Genomic DNA, 23,973 nt, shown 5'->3' with positions numbered 1-23,973 from the left:
ATTTTATATTTTCCTCATTCAAATCCACGAATGGATTTTCATGTTAATTGCATTGTCCTTATTGTTCAATAAAAATCCGACTCTCTCAACAGCCTGGGGCAGTACCGGACTGTGGTCATGCAGCGTGGCTCTGATGGCCTAGGCTTCAGTATTGTGGGTGGCATGGGCAGCCCCCATGGTGACCTTCCTATCTATGTAAAAACTATCTTTGAAAAGGTGCGCATTGTACATAGCCATCATTGACATTTGGCATTTTAAATCAGATATTTACACTTCATTTTGATATTTCCTGAATGATTCACTTCTCCTTCTTCTTGAATGGCCACCATTATCCCACCTTTCTTATGAGGTCAGCCAGGGGAAACTTGGCCTGAGTCTTCACGAACCGACATTCTACCAGTTAGGGTAGGAATTTGGAATTTGGCCAAGGTGCCGGCGGACACGAAAAGTCGGCGATAGCTCACCGACTTTTCATGAAGGACACCATGGGAACTTTAACATCCATCAACGAATGCTGGCAGATGGGACGCCGGTTTAATGTTCATCCAAGGGACGGCATATACATTGATAAATCACCCTGCCTGTGAAACACCAGACTGACAGTTTATAACTGGGTCAGGAATCAAACCCAGGCGAGACAGCTTAGAGGTGAGTGTGTGTGTGTACCTCTAGGTCATCCTGTCCACCCATTTTCTGAATGATTCACTACCTCATCATAATCACCATGCCATAAATCCTAGAGTGACATTGGGATTATTGAAACCCTCGACTTGCTGGTCTTATTAAGTTATTTATAAAGGAATACAATTGGCAGAAAATTGAAAGTAATCTATTAAGCAATTTGAATTATATTGTTAGAAATAATAAAGATGGTGGTTCTTTCTGTGTAGTTTGACCCTTAGTACAGTGGATAAGCTCTCATATTTTTAAAAATTGTGCATTTTATGAGAAAAGCATTAAATTTCTAGCATAGTTAGGTCATACCATAATGTTTATTTTTCGGATGTGGAGGGAAGTCAGATTTGACCTCTGGGACAGTGAGAAGTCAAATTCAAGATGGCCGCTAGTCACCCGGGTCTAATGTTCAAACGTCCTTAATTTTGGAACCAGACTGCGCAGAAAAAACATTTACGGTGTCATTTCCAACTAAATTGGGGATGCCCATTCATTTTGTGATACCTTTGAGAATGTCAGAATTCAAGGAAATGAATTTAGGTCAAGGTCAAGGTAAAAATTTATGAAAGAGTGTTTGCACCATACATCTCTGCTCAACTTGAGAAAAGCAGCCGCATCAACCTTGTCTGGGATGTATACCTACCCGCCAGCCTCAAAGCCTCAACAAGACAGAAGAGGGGAAAGGGCACCAGAAAAAGAGTGGCTCCTTCTACTGTGATGCCAAATAACTTGAAGGACTTCCTTTGATGCGATGATAACAAAACTGAATTGTTTGCTTTGCTGTCACGCGTAGTTGTTCATCTTCCTTGAGCAGAGGGCAAGGAACTGTATGCAACAGATGGAAGTGGAGTCCTTTGCTCTCTGGCTGAGTCATACTTGGCCTGCCTTGCCCCATGTTCGCAGGAGGAGGCCGACACTCGTCTACTTCTGCATGTGGCAGATGCTGTACAAAAGGGGTGTAAGAAGGTGACCATACATACCGTTGATACTGATGTGGTGGTACTGGCTGTAGCTTCATTCAGCAAGACAGCTCCTAATGAGCTGTGGGTTGCCTTTGGTGTCGGGTCAAGCTTTTGTTACATAGCTGTTCACGAAATGGTTGCCACAATGAATCCAACACAGTGTCTGACTCTCCCAGTCCTTCACGCTTTCACCGGGTGTGACACTGTATCTGCATTCGCTGGCAGAGGAAAGAAGACTGCCTGGGAAACTTGGAGGTCTTTCCCAGAGGTGAATGATGCTTTCAATGAACTCCTATGCATGCCAAGTGAGGTCAGTGAAGGATCAATGTTACTGCTAGAGCGATTTGTGGTGTTAATGTACGACTGAACTGAACTGAACCAGTCGATTCATGGAAGTGAATCGTGCCAGGAAATAGCTCTTCACACAGAAGTCTAGAACTCTAGGGAACATTCCTCCAACCCAGGCAGCACTCAAACAGCACATCAACCGCACTTGCTATCAGGCCAACTGTTGGAACCAGGCATTGGTCCTGGATCCAGAGATGCCAGAGCCATCTGACTGGGGCTGGACAAAGGAAACAACTGGGTGGCAGCCGCTTTAGACCACTCTCCCCGAAGCATCAAAATCGTGCCATGAATTGATCCGCTGTCGCTGTGAGAAAGGATGCACTGGACGTGCAGTGTGCCAAAGCTGCGCTGAAGTGCACTGCACTGTGCTTCTGTTCTGGAGGCTGTTTAATTTTTATCACTACCACCATCATCATCATTGCTATTAATAAAGTATTAAATAGACTAGCAGCATGGGACTATTCTGTTAATTTTTTTTGTATTATTATCCCTCTCGTGTCAAAATGGAAGCGAAGTTTCACTACATTGCATATGTCCAATCCATTGTCTTTACCAAAAGAATGTCTAAAAGTTTTTAATGTAATTTGACCTTGACCTTGACCTTGATCAAAATGCATTTCCTTGGCTCCTGGCGATCTCAAAGTATCACCAAACGAATGACCATTCCAAACTTAGTTGGAAATGACACCTTAAATGTTTTTTTTACACTGTTTAGTTCCAAAATTAAACGCGTTTGAACATTAGACCCGGTGGACTGGTGGCCATCTTGGATTTGACCTCTCACGGTCCTCAGAGGTCAAATCTAACTTCCCTTCACATCTGTAAATAAACCTTATGGTATTCACTATGTCAGAAAATTCATGCTTTTCTCATAAAATGCATAATTATTGTGCTTATCCGCTGTACTACCTGAACCTTATAGATAATAATGAAGAAGAGCATGCACCATAATCACATCTCTGGGGGTCATTTCCAAGCTTCGATTATGTGTGCATCGAGGGCCTGAAATATCAATCCTTGCATGTTTACGTCACAAAATAAGGAATCAACAGTGGCAATAATGGCAAGACTTTCTGTTCCAATATATATGGAGAAGGTGTCTTCCACACACACCTTAGAACAGATAGCATGTTATAATTTAGAACATTGTAGGCATAGAAAGAAAGTACATTCGCCAGAGTGATTTTTAGAAAAGGTTTATAGTGGAATGGAGGTGGATCAATGGGCAAACACAAAACATGTGATGCTCATCGCTTGAATTTTCATTGAATGTTGGGAATTAATAAGTGCTGCAAGCAGTGCTCACCACTATGAAGGAAAGATAGTTTGAACTGTGTCTGACTTTTAAAAACAGCAAATCCATGTCATGAAAAAAAAAACTTTGAAAAGCATGACATGAATTTGAAAATGCTGTTGGTGCCATACTTCTTCGTTCGTATGCAACACAAGGCTGCAGGGTAGCATCATTTGCTGAGGGTGTGGCTGTGCCACTGTTGCAATGTCCTTTGCTGGTTAGGGTCAGTATTTGGAATTTGGCTATGGTGCTTGTGATAGCTCGCCTACTCTTGAACATGTATGCTGAACAACTAGTATTCCTCTTTTGTATGTTTTATCTGCTCTTTCTGGAGTGGGGGTGATTTAGTGAGAGAAAGAGAGGAGAGGGGGAGCAAGAGGGTGTGAAGAGAGGAGAGGGGGAGCAAGAGGGTGTGAAGAGAGAGGGGGAGGGTGTGAAGAGAGAGGGTGTGGGAAGGGGAGGGAGGGTGGGTGAGAGAGCATGGGGGGGAGAGAGAGAGAGAGAGAGAGAGAGAGAGAGAGAGAGAGAGAGAGAGAGAGAGAGAGAGAGAGAGAGAGAGAGAGAGAGAGAGAGAGAGAAAAAAAAAAAAAAATAAATAAAAAAAAAAAGAGAGGTGTGTGTGTGTGTGTGTGTGTGTGGTTTTTTTCTTTCTTTCTTTCTTTTTTAAGATCTTACAAACCACACTAATCCAGATGACACCATTCATTACTTTGTGATTTGGATGAGGAGGATTGCATTCCTCAGCTGTATTTCTTGACAAATAATTAGTTTTGCATAACTTTTTGTGTCTCCAGCTTCATGCCTGTGCCAACACCCGTGTCTGTTGATGCAGGGTGCAGCAGTGCGAGCTGGAGGCCTACACCGTGGAGATCAGATCGTAGCTGTGAATGGTGAGAGTATGAAGGGAGCCACTCATGAGCATGCCTTAGATGCCCTAAAAAGGGCCATTGGAACAGTGGAGCTGACAGTGCTGTCGTGAGCAAGACCATTACTTGATCGAAATCAACTTCGTAACACTGCTTATTAGAATTTTTAAAAAACTTATTACTTTTCCTGTTTATAACTCTTCTATAATAATAATAATAATAATAATAATAATAATAATAATAATAATAATAATAAATACATTTACATACTCTTGTTAAATGGAGTGACTTTTTTGTTAATGATCCCCTTTTTTATCCTCTTTGTTTCTTCACCCCATCAACCCTTCATCACACACACCCTTGGAAATGTGTGCAAATCTAAAATGTTATGTCTATTTGTCTCAATTTTTATCTACTTGAGGGCTCAAAGGTTAAATTATCAATTTGGGAACATTTTCAGCATCATAAGCAGTTATTGCAACAATATCAAACTCTAAGTTTCATCTCTTTCATTTCCCGGAGTAAAATCAAAACAAACATTTGTTCATCTTCACTTGATTGCACCGTGTTTTAATCCATCTTTTTGGCTGCACACACTTTGATATGGCACAGCTTGAATGTAGTTTTATTATTTTGACACTTAAAAAAAAAAAAAATACAACTACTCACGGGTTATTGTGCGATTCTCTCACTCAGAGAGCTCTACCATGGATGGGTGTCCAGAAGTCAGTCACCCGGTCACCCAGGCCGTGTCGACGGGCTAAAACAGTCTGATTCACTAGATACAAACCGCTACCGAGTAAACGCCCCCGGCTGTGTCTGTGACTTGGACTGTGTAAAGTTTCACCAAATTGACTGGCAAAACAAACCATTGCTTTTTGTTGTTGTGTGAAAGCACACCCACATGGCAGTGAGAAAACCACAGCCCAACACGGGAACCCATTGGCATCCACTGTTCACCATTGCCTGGAATAAGGCACAGGGTAAAAATTACTTGGAATTGTCTGTTTTTCTGGGGGTTTGTTTTTTTCCTTTTGAGATCAAATTTGATAATATAGTAATAACAGTCTGAAAGCAAGTTGCAGTTTATTCCGATAAAAGTTTGGAAGGAGAACACTGAAAATTGTCACTTTGTCTTCGGTCATTTGGAATACAACTGAAGAGTAGTTTGTTTGCTTGTTTTCTTTTTGTAAGCTACTAATATAATGTGGTATTTAAACTATTTTCACGTGAATGCTTTTAAATGCTATTGTGCTTGTTGTCTATTTATGCATTTGAAGTTTATGAAATTAAATTTTCATCATTTTTTTTTTCTGCACTCATGTTATCCTGTGTGTCTTTCCGTATTGCATTGCAAATGAAGGAATAAAAACTTTTGCAAATGTGCCTTATGTTTTTTTGGAAATCAAACAGCATGATGCAACTCCATGACTATTAACACACCACTTCTTCTTTTTCTTCTTTAATGTTGTTAACAAGGTGGTTAACCAGAAGGAACAATTCTGGCCCGTTTTTCTGGAGCTCTTTGGCTAGGCCTCATGTTCGCACTGTCAGGAATATGTAAATTGATTAGTGTGCCAACAATAACTCACTTACTCTTCTCTAACGACACCAAAGGATATTTAACACGCATCAATGCTTCAAGCATTGGCAAATAGGTCCTGCAGCTTAATGGCCATCTGATGGATGGTACACACATTGATGCTTCACCCTGCATGAGAAACACCAGGGTGGCAGTTTATAACTGGGATGGGATTCAAACATTGTAATGCCCTGAACTGGCCATGATGCTTGTAATTTAGAAGACTCGGTGGTGTAATGCTAAAAGGGGCCTTTACAAGACCCCACCCCGAGTCTGGGAGTTCGGTGGTTCAAACCCGGCCAAGTCATACCAAAGAGTTTTTAAACGGTACATGCTGCTTCCTTACTTGATGCTCAGCATTCAAAAAGGATAAAGGACAAACAGCAATAGGCTGACAACCATTGTGCAGACCTTATGGGCCTAATAGCCTCCTCTGTGTTGAAGTTCCTTGTAAGGGAACTCGTATTTTAATCCCAGCCTTGCTCAGAGGCGATTGTGCATACGTTTCAGCTCTCCTTCCAGCCAAAGTGATTATTATTCATACCATCTATCTATATATTACTAAAACTCTCATCATGTATGTATGTATGTATGTTCCCGAAATACAGCCAAAACGGTACAGGATAGTGCAAAAATTTTTGGCCCACCTTACTCACCATTCTCCCGCGGTGTGCAGCATCAAGTTTCGTTCAAATCGGGCAACGAAAAAATTATAAAAAAAATCAATTCCCGATTCAGTCAAGTACTCTTTGGGAGTATTTGATCAATGCAAACAACCTCAGCAGTATAGTTCGCTGGCACTATCTTTTTTTTTTCTTGTAATGATTTTTTTCATCAACCGTTTTCACAACGGGAACCCAACGGGTTCACGGGTCGTCTAGTGATCTTTAAAATTGCAATCAAGCTGAACATTTTTGATGATTAGTCACTTGGGTTGTAAAGGTAAATTATATGATTCATCTGATGTGATTCTCTTGAATGACTTGCATTTAACATTCTAATTCCACAAGTTCAGATCTTGAGTTTGCGTCAATAGCTTTGTGAACAAACATGAGATGGTTGCATGTTGAAGTCCACAGACTTGGATGTAGGTACTACTCATCGAACTATCAGATGTAGAAAATTGCTTCTAGGGTAAAGCAGTTTAATCTGCAGGAATTGGACAGATAGCTTTGTGAAAATGGATTTCTTCACTTGTGGCTGAGTTTGTTTTGTTTTTTCCAAATATCACAATGAGTTTATTTTATTTTATTGTTGAACAGAGTGGTATTTTAAAACTGTATTTCCATCATTTAGACAATTATCACATTGGCGTTATTTTTATTGTGGTTTTGACATTTTGCAATTATATCAGGAACCTAACTGCTTAAACTTAAAAACAAAGCATCTCAACCAAATACAGTATATATGATTATGCTTATGACTCCTTGTTTTTTGTAAACCAAATATGAAAGTTTGAGTAAAGTTTGATTGATTTGCAAGCTGTTTCAGATGACGTATATCTTGTATTGCAGCAATGAAAACTATTCTAATTAATTGTGCGAGTAGAATGAAGGCTCATCAGAATCTGTGAGTACATACTTTTTATTTTGTTTTTTACTTTATAATTGGCAACACCTGATTTAACATGTTACATGATCACAAACCTTTTAAAGGAATTGTAAAATAAGTGTTTATTTAAAGTATTTTAAAAATTGGGTTGGAGGCTTATGGAAGAGTGGAACCGAAGGCATAGGGTCAACAGGTGTAAAGTAGAGCCAAGGGAGACCAGGAGGAAAGAATGCATAAATATTCCAGACTACAAAGGGTGTTGCAGGTGAAAGGGGGACAGGGTCTCCATAAAAAAAAACAACACAGGGAGAGATGGTTGTGAGAATGATGGTGGTGGTGGGAATCTGATTTGAAAATACTTTGTTTAATCAGTGATGAGTACCTTTCAGGGGATCCTGTGGTAGCCATCAGTCTGTCCCATTCCTACACCCCCCACTCCCCCTCCCCCCCTCCTCTGTTACCCCCGTAGTGGGATCTAACCGCGGAAACGGGGGCGGCTACTGCGGTTCTGGATGAGAAATGCGAGCTGCGCTGTTTGCAGAAGTAGGCGGTTAAATGGTTGTTGATTTACGGCAGATAGGGACGGAGGTTGCGGCCCTGCGGGGGAGTCCACTTTTTCTCTTCTCGATTATCTATTGAATAACTAGATATTTTCCCATGAACCAAACTGAGTGGTCAAGGGGGAGCTTGTGCTTGCTTGGGGGTCGATTAAAATGGGATGTCGTACAGTACTTTACACAGTGGTTTGGTATCCAATGCCCTGTACTTAATATGTAACTAATCCTGCAAATATATGTTATAAAAATTTGCAGATTTAAATGAGGAAGGATAGATGGGTTGGTACCAACTGTTTTTATTTTTTATTTCAAACTAAACTTAGTAACCAAAATGTTATTTTTCCAGTTGAAGTTGTGCTGCACCATATGTAGGGCCACTTACATGATTGCTTTTGCAAGGGGGCCATTTATGCAGTGATCAGCTTCGCCCTCCGCCGCAATGTGCCGTTAAAATAACTTTGTTTAATTTGGTTTTTAGAATTATTGTGGTAGCATTGCCACCCTGACAACCAAACCTTTGTGAATTGGGCCAAGGTGCTTCTAATATAATATGACTTTTGCTGTGTTGGAATCCATTATGAGTAATCAACCGCCACAAAATCGGTGACCGAAATGGAATACGGAATTTGATGAGCTGTATTTGTGGAAATTGCAATTATTTTATCAAGAATGTAAAAGTTCTCTGCTTTCATGCTGTAATCTGAGATATCTTTCATGGAAATCTTTTGGATGGGTGCATGGCCATTTATTGGCACAGGCAAGCTTTGACATCTTCGTCATTTGTAAATTTGATGCCACCATGATGGTCTTTGATCAGTCCAAAGTGAGGAAAATTGCAAGGTGATATGACAAGTCTGGACTGTATGGGGGATGGTTTAGAATTTAGATGTTCTCAACCTATCTCTGGCTGAACCTTGAATTTGGCTTTACTCAGAAAGTACATGTTTAAACCAAAAACAGCACACGTGACAATGTTGGCTTTACCCAGAATACTTTATCCAGGTGTTAATGTCACTTCCTGCATAACTTTCCTCATGATATATGCTGTTGCATGGAATTTCAGAATTAAACTAGAACGGCATTCAGTAGAGCGCATACCTCCATCAGGCTGAACAGTTTACGTTTTGTATGCCACTGATAGGCCGGATCTGCATCTGGACCTGAACCAAAATCTAATTGGCTTGTTCTTGTCACGCACCCAACTTATCTTGTTCTTGTCTGTAACTTTTTGAAATATCATGCTATATATCGTGTTTGGCCTTATCTCTCAATGGTGAAGAATCACTTGGAAAATTTATAAATTCTCGTATCTGGATCTGGATCCGGATCTTCCCCAAAATCTAACAAATGTGTCTTTGTCACACACCCAACCTGTCCACTAAGTTTCATCCTAATCCGTACACAACTTTTTGAGTTATCCTGCTTACAGACAAACAGATATGGGTGAAAACAGAACCTCCATCCACCTTCGGTGACAGAGGAAATTATTATTTTCTACATGTTTTTCAATTAAAAATCCATGTGAACCTCTTACATATCCATAATATAATATTCCATTACTTATGGAATGTTAAACCATGTACGAACATACTGAATCCAGCAAAAAGTCCTTCAAATAATGTAGATATTCTTTAACCTTTTGTGCATAACAAGGAAGCCACAGGTAATACCACAGGTACCCAGTTTCAAATTCATACACAAAAGGAAATGGCTCAAACATTACAGGAAATTGATGATTTAACTGCCATTGGATAAACAATAGCATTAACCGCATGATTTCATTTTCACTCGAAACAAATGTCAGACTAGTCTACTTTTGTAAACACTTGTAACTGGAGAAGGAGAAGCAAAAAAAGCAAAAGTAGTGAGAATTTAAACAGGAGAGTTAAAAAAAAATAACAATCAAGATTTAGCATGAAACATACCCAGGAGAAGTTTGTGTTCTTGAAGGAAATCTGATCTCCATTAGAGGTTCATCATGCAGCGACAGCAAGGTCACTCACTATCCCTTGCCCTGTACTCGTACAGGAAATTTGGCAAGGGCACTGGCAAAAGTTCCACACTTTGTAAAGACAGCGTGAGACTTTCAAGTGCAAGCACACGGAACGGCCACAGTGGCACTACAACAGATTACAATGTTTATCTACTACAATTCCACTGTAAATGAAATGACCAGAATCGACAACTACTTTTACTACTCCTACCATAATTATTCCCACCTTGTCGGATCGGCTGGGGAAAGTATTTTACCCAAGTCTTTTGTGAACTCGCTTGGCCCGGTCTGACGTTTGACTGAAGGTCGTTTGGGTAGACATTTGTAATTTGTTCAGGGTGCTGGCGATAACTCGCCTCCTCTTCGTGAAGGGCACCATGAGATATTTAACCTTCATCAACAACCAGTATTGGCAGACGGGTCTTCTGGCTTAACCTCTTCATGATGGACGGTGCACACATTGATTCACCGCCTTTCATGTGAAACACCTGCACGATGATATTTTATACCCGAGTTGAGATTCCTACCCAGGCCAGACTACTCAAAGACGACTACTTGAAAAGGACAAGAATAGCTCAGCTATATCCTGTCACCTTTGGGGCATGAATACAGACTACCTGAGAAAATATAAAAGGCAACATTTTTCAACGTATCAATCCTTCTGGGAAAATTGTTTTGCAATGCATTTACTCTGTCCTATGCAAGTTTCTCCCTGTCTAAGTTGCTAACTCGTGTTTTCCTGCATTATGTTCCAGGTGAGTTCAGGTGAGCTTATGGGATGACACGTCGTCAGTCCGTCCATCCGTAAACACTTGCAACTTCTTGTCCGAAACTGCTGATGGGATTGTGACCAAACTTGGCTGAAATGATCTTTGGTGTAGGAGAACTCAAGTATGTTCATGGCATCCTCCCCCTCCACCTATAAGTAGGTCATCGTAAGGTTTAAAGGTCCCAAAAGTACTTGGATTTCAATTGTTTGGCCACCATTTTGGATTACAGGAAAACCTTTAAAAAATCTTCTACTCTCAAACCACTTAAGCGATCAATGCGAAACTTTAAAGTTGAGATCAAACACCGAAGGGAAATATATTTTGTTAACAATAATGTCATCAGTCATGTGGTATGGCAACCATATTGTATCGTATGAAAACCTTTAAAAATGCCCTTCTCTGAAACCGCTTCACTGATCGATGCAAAACTTTACATATGTAATCAACTACACGAAGGAAATACAATTTGATAGCAATGATGTCATTGGTCATGTCTCCTAGCAGCCATATTTGATCAAAGGAAAACCTTTAAAACTAGAGGGGGAGCACTCGGTAGAGTGCAAAACCTCCGCCGCCAATAGTGCTGGGTCACTAAAGTGAACCTGATGTCCTATTAATTGTAGGTCATAACGGATCAGACTCCACTGAACCACGATTGAATAAACTAAACTAGATTGACGCGCATGTAGAAATTTCCAAAAAACAAAATCGACATTTTTTTGAAAAAAAAAGTTGCAAAATTTGTTTTTTTTTCTCAAACATTTTTTGGGGGGGTTGGAAATCACTTAAAACATGTAGAAATGCAAAAAAAATTCAAATATTTTTCAAATAAAATCGAAATTTTTTTGAAAAAAAGTTGCAATTTTTTTTTTCTCTCTAACAAATTTATTTATTTTTGGTTGGAAATCACTTAAAACATGTAGAAATGCAAAAACAAAAATTCAAATATATTTTTCAAAATGGCCGCCGTAGCGGCCATATTGGACTTTGGACCAAGTCCAAAATCTAATGGCATGCTCCTTGGACCATACCTAATCCCCCCACCAAGTTTCGTCGAAATCCATCCAGGAGTTTTTTTCCGTAATACTGTTCACAAACAAACAAACAAACAGACAGGTGAAAACAGTTAATTAATCTTCTCTGTAACCGCTTAACCGATCATTGCATAACTTAAAATATTTGATCGAATACCTATGGGAATGTTTGATTAAAAGAAGCTGAGCCAAAACAAAATATGGGCGTGAGTGACATCAATACAGAAAGTGGGCAATTTCTCTGAAATATGAATTCTAGACACCTTTGAGTTAGTTGCACCTTATCAATCAAATAGGGCTAACTTTGACATAACAGGAAGTGACATCATCATACCAGAAGTTGGTAATAATCTTGAAAACCAAGGCTCATCATACACATCAGGGAGTTACCCTACTGTGAACATCATGTTAATACTACCTGCCCTAAAAAGTGTATTCTATAGCCAGCTCTTATTTTTACCCTGATCCATCTGTCACGCCGCTCTTTAGCAACCACTCAGGTGAGCTACAGGACCGTTGGTCCTTGATTTCATATAACATGGTGACCATAATTGATCCAAATACTTTCAGCTTAATTAGGCATCTATACATAATTAACATTTACTTTCCCTGCCTTAAAATCCTCTTCATGAAATATCTGAGAATTCTACATCATCCTTATCTTTTTTGCTGCCTGACAGCAATTGCTTGAATCTTCTGTGATTCTGAAATCTCTTTCCTGACTAACCCTCTGGAGAATCTCATTCAAAAATGCTCTTCTGTTGTTTTTACATCATCCCAAAATCTTACATTTTCCTTCATTAACATCCATCCATCCATCCATATGTATATGTTCTTCATTCACCACAATTTGGATTTGTAAACCCTCTGCCCCTGTTTTTTTTCCTTCTTCCATGAGTTTCGATACCTGTATTTTTAAAAGGCTACCCAGTGTAGCACATAAAAATGAACACTGTTAGACAGAAATGGATGGATGAAATCTTTGACCACAACAAAGAACACCCGTCTTACCTCCCTCAGCAAATATTCCCGTAATGTTATCAAAAATGCAGTACCGTTCTGGTTGGCACAGGTAATGTCAATGCTTTGGTATCAGTAGTAGTGATTGTTCTTCATATCTAAAGAAGGCCACTCACATTAAACATGCAAACTACCTGGTCCATTTGTTTATAGTGCAGAAGCTGCTGCTGAGACAGCAACCACACTTTCGGATAGCAAGCGGTGTAACCCGTGTCAAGGAATTACCCCCCAAGAAGACCAAACCTCTTGCTACCCGCAGTCCAAGCAGAAGTTTATAATTTGTTCAGCGTGTCAGCGATAACTCACCGATTCTTCATGAAGGACACCGTGAGATCTTTAATGTACACCAACCAATGCTAACAGACCAGTCCTCCGGCTTAAAGTCCATTAAATGGATGGCACACACGTTGATGGATGGCACACACATTAACGTCCCTTTAGTCTTTTCGATGTATGGCATATAAATCCGCATACGCAACACCAGGATTACATTTTATAGCTGAGCCAAGATTCAAAGATAGCTTCAAGATGAGTGCATACCTCTAGGCTATCCTGCCAGCCCTAAATAGGCTTTAGTAAACTCTTGGTATGGGACAATCTGTTAATAGATAAACATGGTGGGGTTGTTAACCACTTTGGCAGGCGTTTGTATCAGGGTTTCCTTGACAAGTAAATGTTTCTGTGGTTGCGAACCCAACCATAGCCTTGTCGCCGGTCTGTCGCAGAGTACTGTAAGTTAGAGCAGGAATTTTGAATTTGGCCAGCACATGATGGCATACTCTCTTTAAAGTACCAATAAATTTACATCCGTCTGAGGGATAACATGCTCATTTATGAGGCAACAAGATGTTAGTTTGCAGTTGAGTCTGGAATTTAATGCAGATGATATTCCCCCTTCTCTCAACCATCGGTTTTGACTATTAAAACACCCCTGACGAGCCGAACCAGATGTTTGTTTTCCCCGGGTTTTTGGTGCTGGAGACATGACTGCTTATATAATGGGAGATTTGCATTGAACCAGTAATGCCTTCTTGCAGAGTTAAAAGCTATTGCTTTGAAATAATAACTTTGATAGACTCAAACAAAACAAAATTTGAATCAAAATTCATCAAAAAAAGCTTTCTGTTGAACAATGGAACTGACGACTTTGACGTCATGGCAACAATGACAATGACTCAAATTGCATGACCTCGTGGCCAGGTACAGGCTTCACAGTGGGTGATCCAGCTGCTTGGAGCCACAGTCACGAGGGGCAGTCTGCTCAACATGGGCCTTGTGTGCAGGCCTGTTGTAATCAAGAAAGAGCACATCTACAGGCCACTTCCCTCAGTGTTTGTCTTTGTCGACCTGCCACAATTGTTTGCTTGAGGCTGAAGTAATATGCTATTTTCATTTTAGTTTTGTGAGGAAAATCATCAATCAGCAACATTCCCTTGCTATCCTAGATAATCGTGGCCATGATCTTGTCAATTGAGGATTGAGTGTGAAATTTCTTTGATGGTGGTGACTCCGTTGCATGGATTCTAATTTCGTTTCAGGATTCCAGTGATTTCAGGTTTCAGGATTCCGTTTCAGGATCTTTCAACACCAGTTGCCAGATTGGGGATAAAGTCAGTTGGATTTGAGTTAAACAGTTCAAGAAGATGATGATGTGATGCTAGCCATTGTTCTCATGAGTGCTGAGGCCTTGGACATGCCCAAGTGTTTTTGAATGATGTGAACACTACCTTGAAAAATTCCAAGATGTGGGGATATTTTGGCAAACTTAACATGGCCATCCTCCATGATTAATGCCTCGACTTGGGCAACGATTTTTGAGTCGGTCATGTCTGTGAACCATCCTGACTTGTTGATCATCTTCAAGGGACTCACATCTATGCTTAAAGCCAGTCACCCATTCAGCTCCTCCACAATATGATGATGCACCTTTGCCATACATGAGCATCATGTGTTCATGGATTATATGGATGTCACACCTTCTTTCCAGAAAAAATTGATGACACCTTTATGCTCAATTTTATTAATATCCATAATTCTCTGAAGTTGCAAACTTCTCGATTATTCTATGAAACAACAAGAAATGTCAGGTGAATGAAATGATGGCATATAACAGGCATCCATGTAAGTTTATATTATTTGTAAAAAAAAATCCATGGCTATCGAGTGATAATGAATAACCCATTCCTATAATTTATTGAACATCTTCACATGACACCACTAGCACGAACACCACATGACGTGAGGATGGGTGTAGCTGTGACTGTCATAAAACTGTCCCGAAACGAAAATATCCGTCAAGAAAAGTTGTTCAGTGGAGCCAACTCCCTCTGCCAGGAAAGGGGCGGAACTGGGACTGTGCCAGTGGTGTATTACACCCTCAGCCAGGAAAGGGGCGGAACTGGGACTGTGCCAGTGGTGTATTACACCCTCAGCCAGGAGAGGAGTGAAGAAGCTTGGACTACACATAAATATAGCTATATAGCCAATGAATACCCCATTCCTATAATTTGTTAAACATCTTCATGTGATTGATGTGCTGTTAATGCATGGCATCTAATCATTCATTAAAAAGTTGTTTTGCTGGGGTGTTCTTGTTTAAGCAAACAACCTATTTTGTCCTTAAACAGAAGAGCCTCTCCATATAAAATCCTCAATTAAGATTTCTGAACTTTACTGCTCTTCATTACAGCTGTAACTGCAATTACAGGCTCAGTTTGGTGTCTTAAACATCAAAAATCTACTATAAATTGATGAGGTGTGTGTGTGTGTGTGTGTGTGTGTGTGTGTGTGTGTGTGTGTGTGTGTGTGTGTATGTGTGTGTGTGTGTGTGTGTGTGTGTGTGTGTGTGTGTGTGTGTGTGTGTGTCCCTCTGATTGTTATCTCCATAATTTGGGTTTCAGAAGGAGGAATGGAGTCCTCCCAGGACTTGAAGTATCCACATTCGTTTCAGTGAATGATGATGATTCATTGGCTAAGTTGTGAAGTTGTGTTGTTCTCAAATCTTAAAATGTTGTCCCGAGGACTCTTTTCAGGATTGTCATTGAGCCCCCTCCAGCCTCCAATTGTATTCATTTGTGGTAATGTTTCGAGGGATGGTTTGCCTTCTTTATCTTTGCGAGGTTCCTCTCACATCATTATTCCCGTTGCTCCAATCATCAATGGTACAATTTTGGCACTCTTCAGCTTCCAGGATCTTTTTATTTCATTCTTTAAGTCTTGATATTTGGTCATTTTCTTGATTTCTGCATTATTAAGACCAAAATTACTGGGTACTGAAACCTCTATTAGTAATGCCTTATTTTCCTTTTTGTGTCTGAGTACGATGTCTGGCCACAGTGCTTTGTTTTCTATGTTCATGCTGATGGGATCATCAGGTCGTACATGACCATTATGTCCTTGTTTTCAATTATTGCTTTTGGTTCATGTTTGCATGAGTTTTGTGTAACTGGGATATTGAAATTTCTGCAGATGTGATAGTGGATTACTCCACATACCTTGTTGTGCCTTTGTGTGTACAGCTGTTCTGACATGAGTTTTTTTTTACATCCTGATAGGAGGTGACTCGTGCTGTCTGTTTCTACCTTACAATATCTACACTTGTCTGATTGGCTCAGTCCTGCCATTTTTTTTAAAGTCATTCATGTAGTGCCCTTGGTCTTGAGCATTTATAATAATTCGTTCTCCATTTCAATTGAGCTGACCTCTTCTTCGCCATTTCAGTGATCCTTCTTTGTCAATCTCCAATCTGTCCAACTCTTTTTTTTCTCTTTTTTTTTTATACCTTCCTGCTTTTTTGTTGTTCTCCCAGTTGTCAGTGTATATTTGTTGCTATTTCATCTTGTATTTTTCTTTTGTATTTTTGGCTATTATTAGGACTTTATTTGTTGCTCTTTTGGTTTCATACATGACATCTTCCATCTTACACATGTGTGTGTGGCATGTTCTTTGTAAAATTCTACTGTAGCTTCCTGATGTGGAGTGTGATACACCAAAATGACCTGAGTTGATTAGGCTAATAACTACAAAGAACACGGAAGAATTCCCATGTTTTAAACACATGCCATGTTAATGCCTATAGAGCAGTTTCATAGGTCCTTCCGTGGCATTGCATTCTAATTACAAAATATACTAGATCGCATTCATGCAATACTTACCCCATGCATGCTTGAGAAGGACTTGGTGCCAACCAACTCTTCTGGTGGCAAATTTGTAATTAAAAAAATTAAATTCGAATCAAATGGAAGACCAAATAGGTTTAGTCCTGCATTGGAGTCATCAGAAGAAACCCAAACAAGCAAAAAGCAAACATGAAGTCATCAGGAGGAGCCGAGATAGGATTCGGGCTTCAATTGCTGCTCCTCTCCCCTCAAACCCATCCAGGTACAGCCAAATGAGCTTTATTCAAGAAAAAGAAAATCAAAAAGAACGTAGATTCAAAAAAATTAATAGTTATTGCTGCCAGACCATGCGTCTGATCAGGTTGACATTTAAAACACATATTCCCCATCACTACTAGATCATAATTTTGTAGTTTCATTCCGATTAATGCAGCGGTTCAAGAGAGAATTAAAAAATATTTTCCTTTAATCAAATATGGTGCCAAACCATGCTACCTGTAATAATTAAGCATGGTCTAATAACAAAAATTATGATAACATTGTAACAAAGCATATATTAATTAATACTAATAATATTAACAACAATAATACGAGTAGCATCATTTGGCAAGAATAATAACGAACGTATAATCTCTGCCTTGGCCCAAGCACATCTGGGCTTGGTGAAAGGCAAGCTAATGCTCAAGCAGTACAGCGGGCAGGTATGCAACAAGGTCTTGAAGACCAATGAAAATTTGGTCCAATGGACTAACCGAGCTGTTTGTCATTTTGAAATGAGGTGAGCTTTCGTGTGAAGAGCCACCAGCGTTCCTTTTTCTATTATTATCCACATAGAGTGGGGAGGATATTGTTAAAATAATTAATTGAGAAGACGACAGGGGAAAGAATAGGTGGGAGGAAAGGGCAGAAATGAGAAGGAGGTTGGGGTGGAGATAAGAAGAAGGGGATGTTTAGAGTATTGTTGGGACGGTCAGATATTGCATTTTTGCAAACGTAATAAGGAGATGTCTGTGAAAAGGATGGATTCACACGAGGTGTATTGGCTTGTTGAGATGTCATTAAGTGGCTAATTTATTTAATTTACACATTTTCTTCAGTGAGTAAAGAAAAAAAAGAACTTGATATGACGAATTGTTTGCGTCGTGGCTCGTGGGGGGCTAAAGTGTAATAATTGACTCATGGCTACAGCTGCCGTCTCGCAAAGGGTATACCAATGAGTAACATGTGCCCTTTCGTTGGATCGTATCAGGAAAGGACAGGATATCTCAGAGGTAGAGTCAGCGCCTTTGAGCAGTTTTCGGCTGAGGGGGTGTTCAGTTAAGCCAGTTTTCCATGGCCAACTCGATCTACCATGGCCAACTTGTAACATAGCCTCGATCCACCGGAGGTATTAGTGGCACAGCTGTAACCCAATAAATGCTTTATTTTGTATACGCTGACGTCGAGGCTCATGGAAGAACTAGAAGACCGATAAGTCACCGACCTGTCTGCGATGCAATAGTAACAGTGCTTTTGATACAGTCTGGCATCCCGTCTTACTCTTCAAACTCACTGGCTAAGGCATCCAAGGCCAACTACACACCCTGACTTCCTCTACTCTCGGAGTCAATGTGTGGCACTCATGGAATCCTTTCATCTCCTCTCCCTGTCAAGGCTGGAATGCCCAAAAGCAGTGTTCTGGGCCCAGTCCTATTCCTGATCTTCGTTCTTTACATCAATGATGTCTGATTGGAAAATCATCTTTATCTATTTGCTGATGACTCCATCCTCTGTCGTGGCATCCCTCATCCTTCAGACAGGCAGGGTGCACCCTTTCCCTCATCTTCAGACTTTGACCAAATCACAAGCTGGTCAAACACTTGGAATATGTCTTTCAATCCTGACAAATTTTACTCTCACTATCCCTCCACAAATGGACCATCTGGCAACCCCCCCTCCCCCCCCCCATCTACTTTCTTAACAAATCTTTTTCAGAAGTTTAGTCATTCAAACTCCTGGGTCTCACTACCAGCCATAATCTTTCTGGAGCAAACCACATTTCAAAATTGGCCTCCAAAGCCTGACACTGACTGGGCATCCTCTATCGTACAAAGTCCTTCCTTGGCACACCTGAACTCCTGTCCACCTACAAGGCTTTCATTCACAGCATCTATATTAATATTTCGGCACGCCCCTTTTTTTGTTCCACCATCAGATTTTTGTTACTGCATGAAATGAAACAAGCTTTGACATATATAGTAATGATATTATTGTCTTCCTTAAGAGGCCCCTCAAAATTCGTTTTGATGATTATCTATATTAATATTTTGGCATGCCCCTTTTTTTGTTCCACCATCAGATTTTTGTTACTGCATGAAATGAAATTATATTAATATTTCGGCACGCCCCTTTTTTTGTTCCACCATCAGATTTTTGTTACTGCATGAAATGAAACAAGCTTTGACATATAAAGTAATGATATTATTGTCTTCCTTAAGAGGCTCCTCAAAATTCGTTTTGATGATTATCTACATTAATATTTCAGCACGCCCCTTTTTTTGTTCCACCATCAGATTTTTGTTACTGCATGAAATGAAACAAGCTTTGACATATAAAGTAATGATATTATTGTCTTCCTTAAGAGGCCCCTCAAAATTCGTTTTGATGATTATGGTAGTTAAACAGTTCATGTTCATCCGACTTTTTATTATTCCTACTGCACTTCATTAGAACATAGATTGTGGATGGATACGCAGATCCCAGGAGAACTATAGCTGTACAGAACAATTCATATTATTGATGGATAAAAATGATATTTCATTGATATTATAATGAATTGTTTATTTAAAATATCTTCAAATTTTGTGAGTTTTTAGTTTGTTGTGAAATATTAGGTCCTCGGGTCTCCGCATAGTGGCGTACAGGCTTAAGTCGTACTTCTGTTTACTACCGTAGAAAATCACAGAACCATCCGATCGACATGCTGTTAACAGTTTCAGAATCAGCTAAATTATACAACATATGAATATGTAGACGAAACTGATCCGGCCAGCTAAAATCTACAAGATATGAATATGTAGACGAAACTGATCCGGACTTTTGGATCATTTTAAAGTAGAGTGCCCTGTAATTTTAATGCGCTCTATGGATCCTCCGGAACTTACGAATGGTACACGTTGTGTAGTCACTAAACTATGTGGTAATGTCATCGAAGTGGAGCTACTGCGGGACAGTCGAAGGGGAAAACCTGAATGATAATCAATGGATAAAAATGATATAATATATTGTTTAAAATACATTCATGCTATCTGTCTTTTACCATATGTTGCCAGTGACGGCCGTTGAAGGCGGGCATCTTTACTAGTGATGGAATATTGCTCTGTCCTCTGGGCTGGCTCCTCCACCTCGAATCTTGCTCACCTTGTTGCCATGGAAACCAAGGTTTTCACTATTATTGGAATCTCCCTTGATGAAGCTGAGTCTATGTACCTATCACTTCGCTATCACATACGCCATTGCAGGTTTGTCCAGGGGTCATGCTTAATTTTTTTTTTGTGGTCTTCCAGACCACCTAAACAGATATTCATTTTTGGTGACCCGACCATATATTATTTACTGGTGAATCAAAGTTCATTAAAAAAAAAATCAGTCAACGCTTAAGTTACTATTACTCACGACCCCCTACAGATAAACTTTCAGCGCTTTTCATACCAGCAACCTCGTAACTCGTAATCGCAGAACACTCCCGTCAGCTATTCAATCATCTACCTACTAACCAACAGCAAAATAATATTAGGATAATTTTGATGTTTGCAAAAGAAAAATTTATTCACATGTTAACCAATTCATTGCATTTTCCAAAACATTTGTTTGTTCTACACAACTTTCAGCTATTGATGAGATAATTGTAGTGATGAAATCTCGAAAATATTACCAAAACACATGTCACTGTAAAACTTGAGTAGTTTTATTTGATGAACAGTCAGTTTCAAAAATATTGCGTCATAATTTGATGTTAGATCAAAAACCTAAAATTCGACAGCCAATCAAAAGTCACGCACTGTCCACTGATATCTGGTGCAATATCGCTGTACATTTAGGCATTGCGCAATTGCGTGCCCGTGCTTTAGATCATTCGAGCGCGTGGCTAATGATATGATGCATGCATATTGCAAGCTCACAGCCTTCTACATCCAGAGGCGGCGTTAGGGGCATGCAAACCAAGCTCGGTCAAGCACATGTGCTGTTATGTGTTCCATTACCAATCGGCTTGTAAAGCATTTGCCCAAGTAAGCACTTCAACGAAACGGTTGATCAGGGATGGCTGGCTTGGCAAGCGATAGCAAGCTGATTGGTAATGGGGCACCCCTGGATCAGATTTTTGTTTGAGTTTGTGTTTACGGTTGGCGGTGTCGGGTGAGATTTAGGGGGTTACCGTTATTCTTACACATTATGTCGGATCAATGGAAGAAAGGACAAAAGCGAGCAGGTTGGAGGTGTTTAACAGTTCATCCAATGCATTTATTCAACAAGCATAATAAGGTCTTTTTCAACCAAAAATGGCAGGTATTTACAATGGCAAACATGAGCATGTATTGACTATGGATGGACACAAATCACAATGAAAAGGCACTTGAAATCAGGAGTTATTCCTAACACTTACGGAGCTCACTTACATGGTCTTAAGCTAGTCTATAAACAGGACATGGCGCACCATAAATCATTTCCGGGGAAACGTAGATAAAATTTAAGTAGATGGAGTGCAGAGCGGAGCATTGGTATGGCTCCTGCCACAACTTACACAGATACGTGTAAGCTCGTGCTGAGTGCAAATTAGTGCAGCATGCAAGCTTCTCCTTGGTGGTTCTGAACAGGCAGACGTGAGCGCAGGCTTGGTCAGACATGAGTGTAGGCTTGATGGACAGAGCGAGATGAATAAAAGAGACAAATAAAAATTTATTTTTTCATAATTCTCTTTATCTATCTATAATTCCAGCAGTGTGCGTGTGTGTGTGTGTGTGTGTGTGTGTGTGTGTGTGTGTGTGTGTGTGTGTGTGTGTGTGTGTGTGTGTGTGTGTGTGTGTGTGACCGCTGTTTCTCGCCAACCACTTGTCCGATGTCATTGAAACTTGCCAGGTATATTGCTGGGGACCTGACTATATGCCTTTTCACGGTTTGATATTAATCGGACAAGTGCTTCCCAAGTTATGGCCATTTATTTACCAACCAATGACATGACACGTTGCTGTGGCCATTTATTTACCAACCAATGACATGACACGTTGCTGCGTAGGCGTGGCTGCATAGGCCGGTGAGCGGCCGGCCGACGATGACGTCACGGGCCGTGCCGGTTGCCTGGCAGCGAATGTCATGGCAAGCAAAGACAGGGAGGTAAACTTGATTTTAATTAACTATGTGTGTGGAAGTGTGGTTGTTGCGAGAACGCGCGAGCGAAGGAACGGCCTGTGTGGTTGTCGTTTCTGGCTTGCGGTTTGAAAGTTTTTTTTCTTTTTCTTTTTTTGCACGTACGGCCACGTGAGAACGAAGGAACGACCTGTGTGGTTGTTGTTTCTGGCACACGGTTTGAAAGTTTGTTTGTTTGCACGTACGGCCACGCACGTTCGGGCACGCACCTACGGGCATGCACTAGTTCATTATAATTCTTGCTTTTTCTTCTCTTTCATTTCTTTTACTCTCGACTCCCCTCATTCGTTATCTAATCTATCTGTCTCAGGAGAAGTGAATTCTTGCAGAAATTTTTCTGTAAGGCTCACTTGGCTGCACCTGGATGGGTTTGAGGGTAGTGGAGTAGCAGCTGAAACACGAATCCTATCCTGGTTCATCCTGATGACTCCATCTTTGCACTTTACTTCTTCAGGTTCCTTCCTCGTCTTCCATTTCACGACCTAATTATTTGCTAATGGTGGTTTAATTCATCGGAACAATTCATTATGGGACTTTGTGCTAACAAGAAAATGCCATTAGAATGATGCTGTGGCCAAAAAAAAGAATGCATTCACACCTTGTCCTCAAGATTTCATCAATCATAGTGTCATCCAAAAAAAAAACCACTCAAATGTAAGCCTTGAACCAAATCAACCCTCCAATGGAAATAAAATGACGGCGAAATCGTTAATAAAATAGGAAGATGACGTATTTCGTGCAAGCATTACGTACAGCTCAAAACACTGACATCAAGGTACACATGCATCTCCACACATTCTCTTTTATTGGCGTTGCTGCATTATCACGACATTATACTTATCACAGATGATGATGTTAACGGTTTGGCAAATCAAGTGCACGTGTAAGCATTCTTTCAGATTTCGTGGTCCCTGTTATCAGGATAATTGTATTTTCATGGAAAGAATGAACAGTTTTTGGAACAATTCATGTAGTTGCAAGAATTATGGTAAAAAGTTATTCTGAGATTAGAATGCATACAATGCAATAAAGAAGAAGCGTTTTTACCCTCTGACTGTATGGCCACATACATTACTTGAATGTACCCTGATAAATGGTGTGTGTGTGTGTGTGTGTGTGTGTGTGTGTGTGTGTGTGTGTGTGTGTGTGTGTGTGTGTGTGTGTGTGTGTGTGTGTGTGTGTGTGTGTGTGTGTGTGTGTGTGTGTGTGTGTGTGTGTGTGTGTATAATATGTCACTTATAACGTGTATAATATGTGTGCATATACAATCACAATCGTGCATGTGTATGTATAAATCACAATTCATGGATGTGTGCATGTGTATGTGCAGCGACTCTCTAAGACTGAAGGGGAGCCTTCCCTGGTTCATCTGAAGCATCCATATTCATCCCAACAAGGAACCACTACTCATGGACCAAGCAGTCTCCTTATCCGTGCTCCCTTTCTCCCTCCATTCTGGAAGTGGTGACAATGTAGATCCGCACGACTTCCTGTGTGACCTCCATGGTGCGCCCTATCCCACCTGGGCACATCCCTACTCGCCCGAGCATGGCGTTCGGCTGTCACCATTCGGTCTCCACACACGGTCCCACTGAAGTTCGTTTGCATCCATCCACGTCCCATCTTTGGTGCCATCATTTCCCGATGAGTGGGAGGCAGCAAAGCGCATCGCCTTCACCTCGCCGCCATCTTGTGGGATGTCCCATATCTGAGATGTCACATATCTGGTTTCATACACAAGGTAAGGGTTTGAAACAGCAAAGGGCTTACTTTGTATAGCTTTTTCTTGGTTGGTTTATT

General features: G+C 40.4%; 1 protein-coding gene and 1 long non-coding RNA gene across 7 annotated transcripts in view; one reads left to right on the top strand and one right to left on the bottom strand.

Annotated features, from left to right (window-relative positions):
• The window catches only part of LOC147032942 (multiple PDZ domain protein-like), a 239,163-nt gene extending 233,632 nt beyond the window's left edge, over positions 1-5,531 (top strand). For all 6 annotated transcript variants that reach the window (XM_085870979.1, XM_085870976.1, XM_085870977.1 and 3 more), the window contains 2 exons: positions 93-216; positions 4,112-5,531. In XM_085870979.1, the coding sequence (XP_085727105.1) occupies positions 93-216; positions 4,112-4,258 (271 nt within the window). In that variant the 3' untranslated portion in view covers positions 4,259-5,531. The remainder of the gene's footprint in view (positions 1-92; positions 217-4,111) is intronic.
• Positions 1-13,135, bottom strand: part of LOC147032941 (uncharacterized) — a 143,099-nt gene extending 129,964 nt beyond the window's left edge. The window contains exon 1 of the long non-coding RNA XR_015055409.1: positions 12,959-13,135. This is a non-coding gene — a long non-coding RNA (uncharacterized LOC147032941). The remainder of the gene's footprint in view (positions 1-12,958) is intronic.
• Positions 13,136-23,973: the final 10,838 nt, after the last annotated feature.

This window comes from Eptatretus burgeri, chromosome 2 (genome assembly GCF_056783735.1).
Source record: "Eptatretus burgeri isolate ZD-2024b chromosome 2, Ebu_testis_v1, whole genome shotgun sequence".
NCBI lineage: Eukaryota > Metazoa > Chordata > Myxini > Myxiniformes > Myxinidae > Eptatretus > Eptatretus burgeri.
Note: the sequence above shows the minus strand (reverse complement) of the source record. Positions and strands in the feature narration are given on the sequence as shown.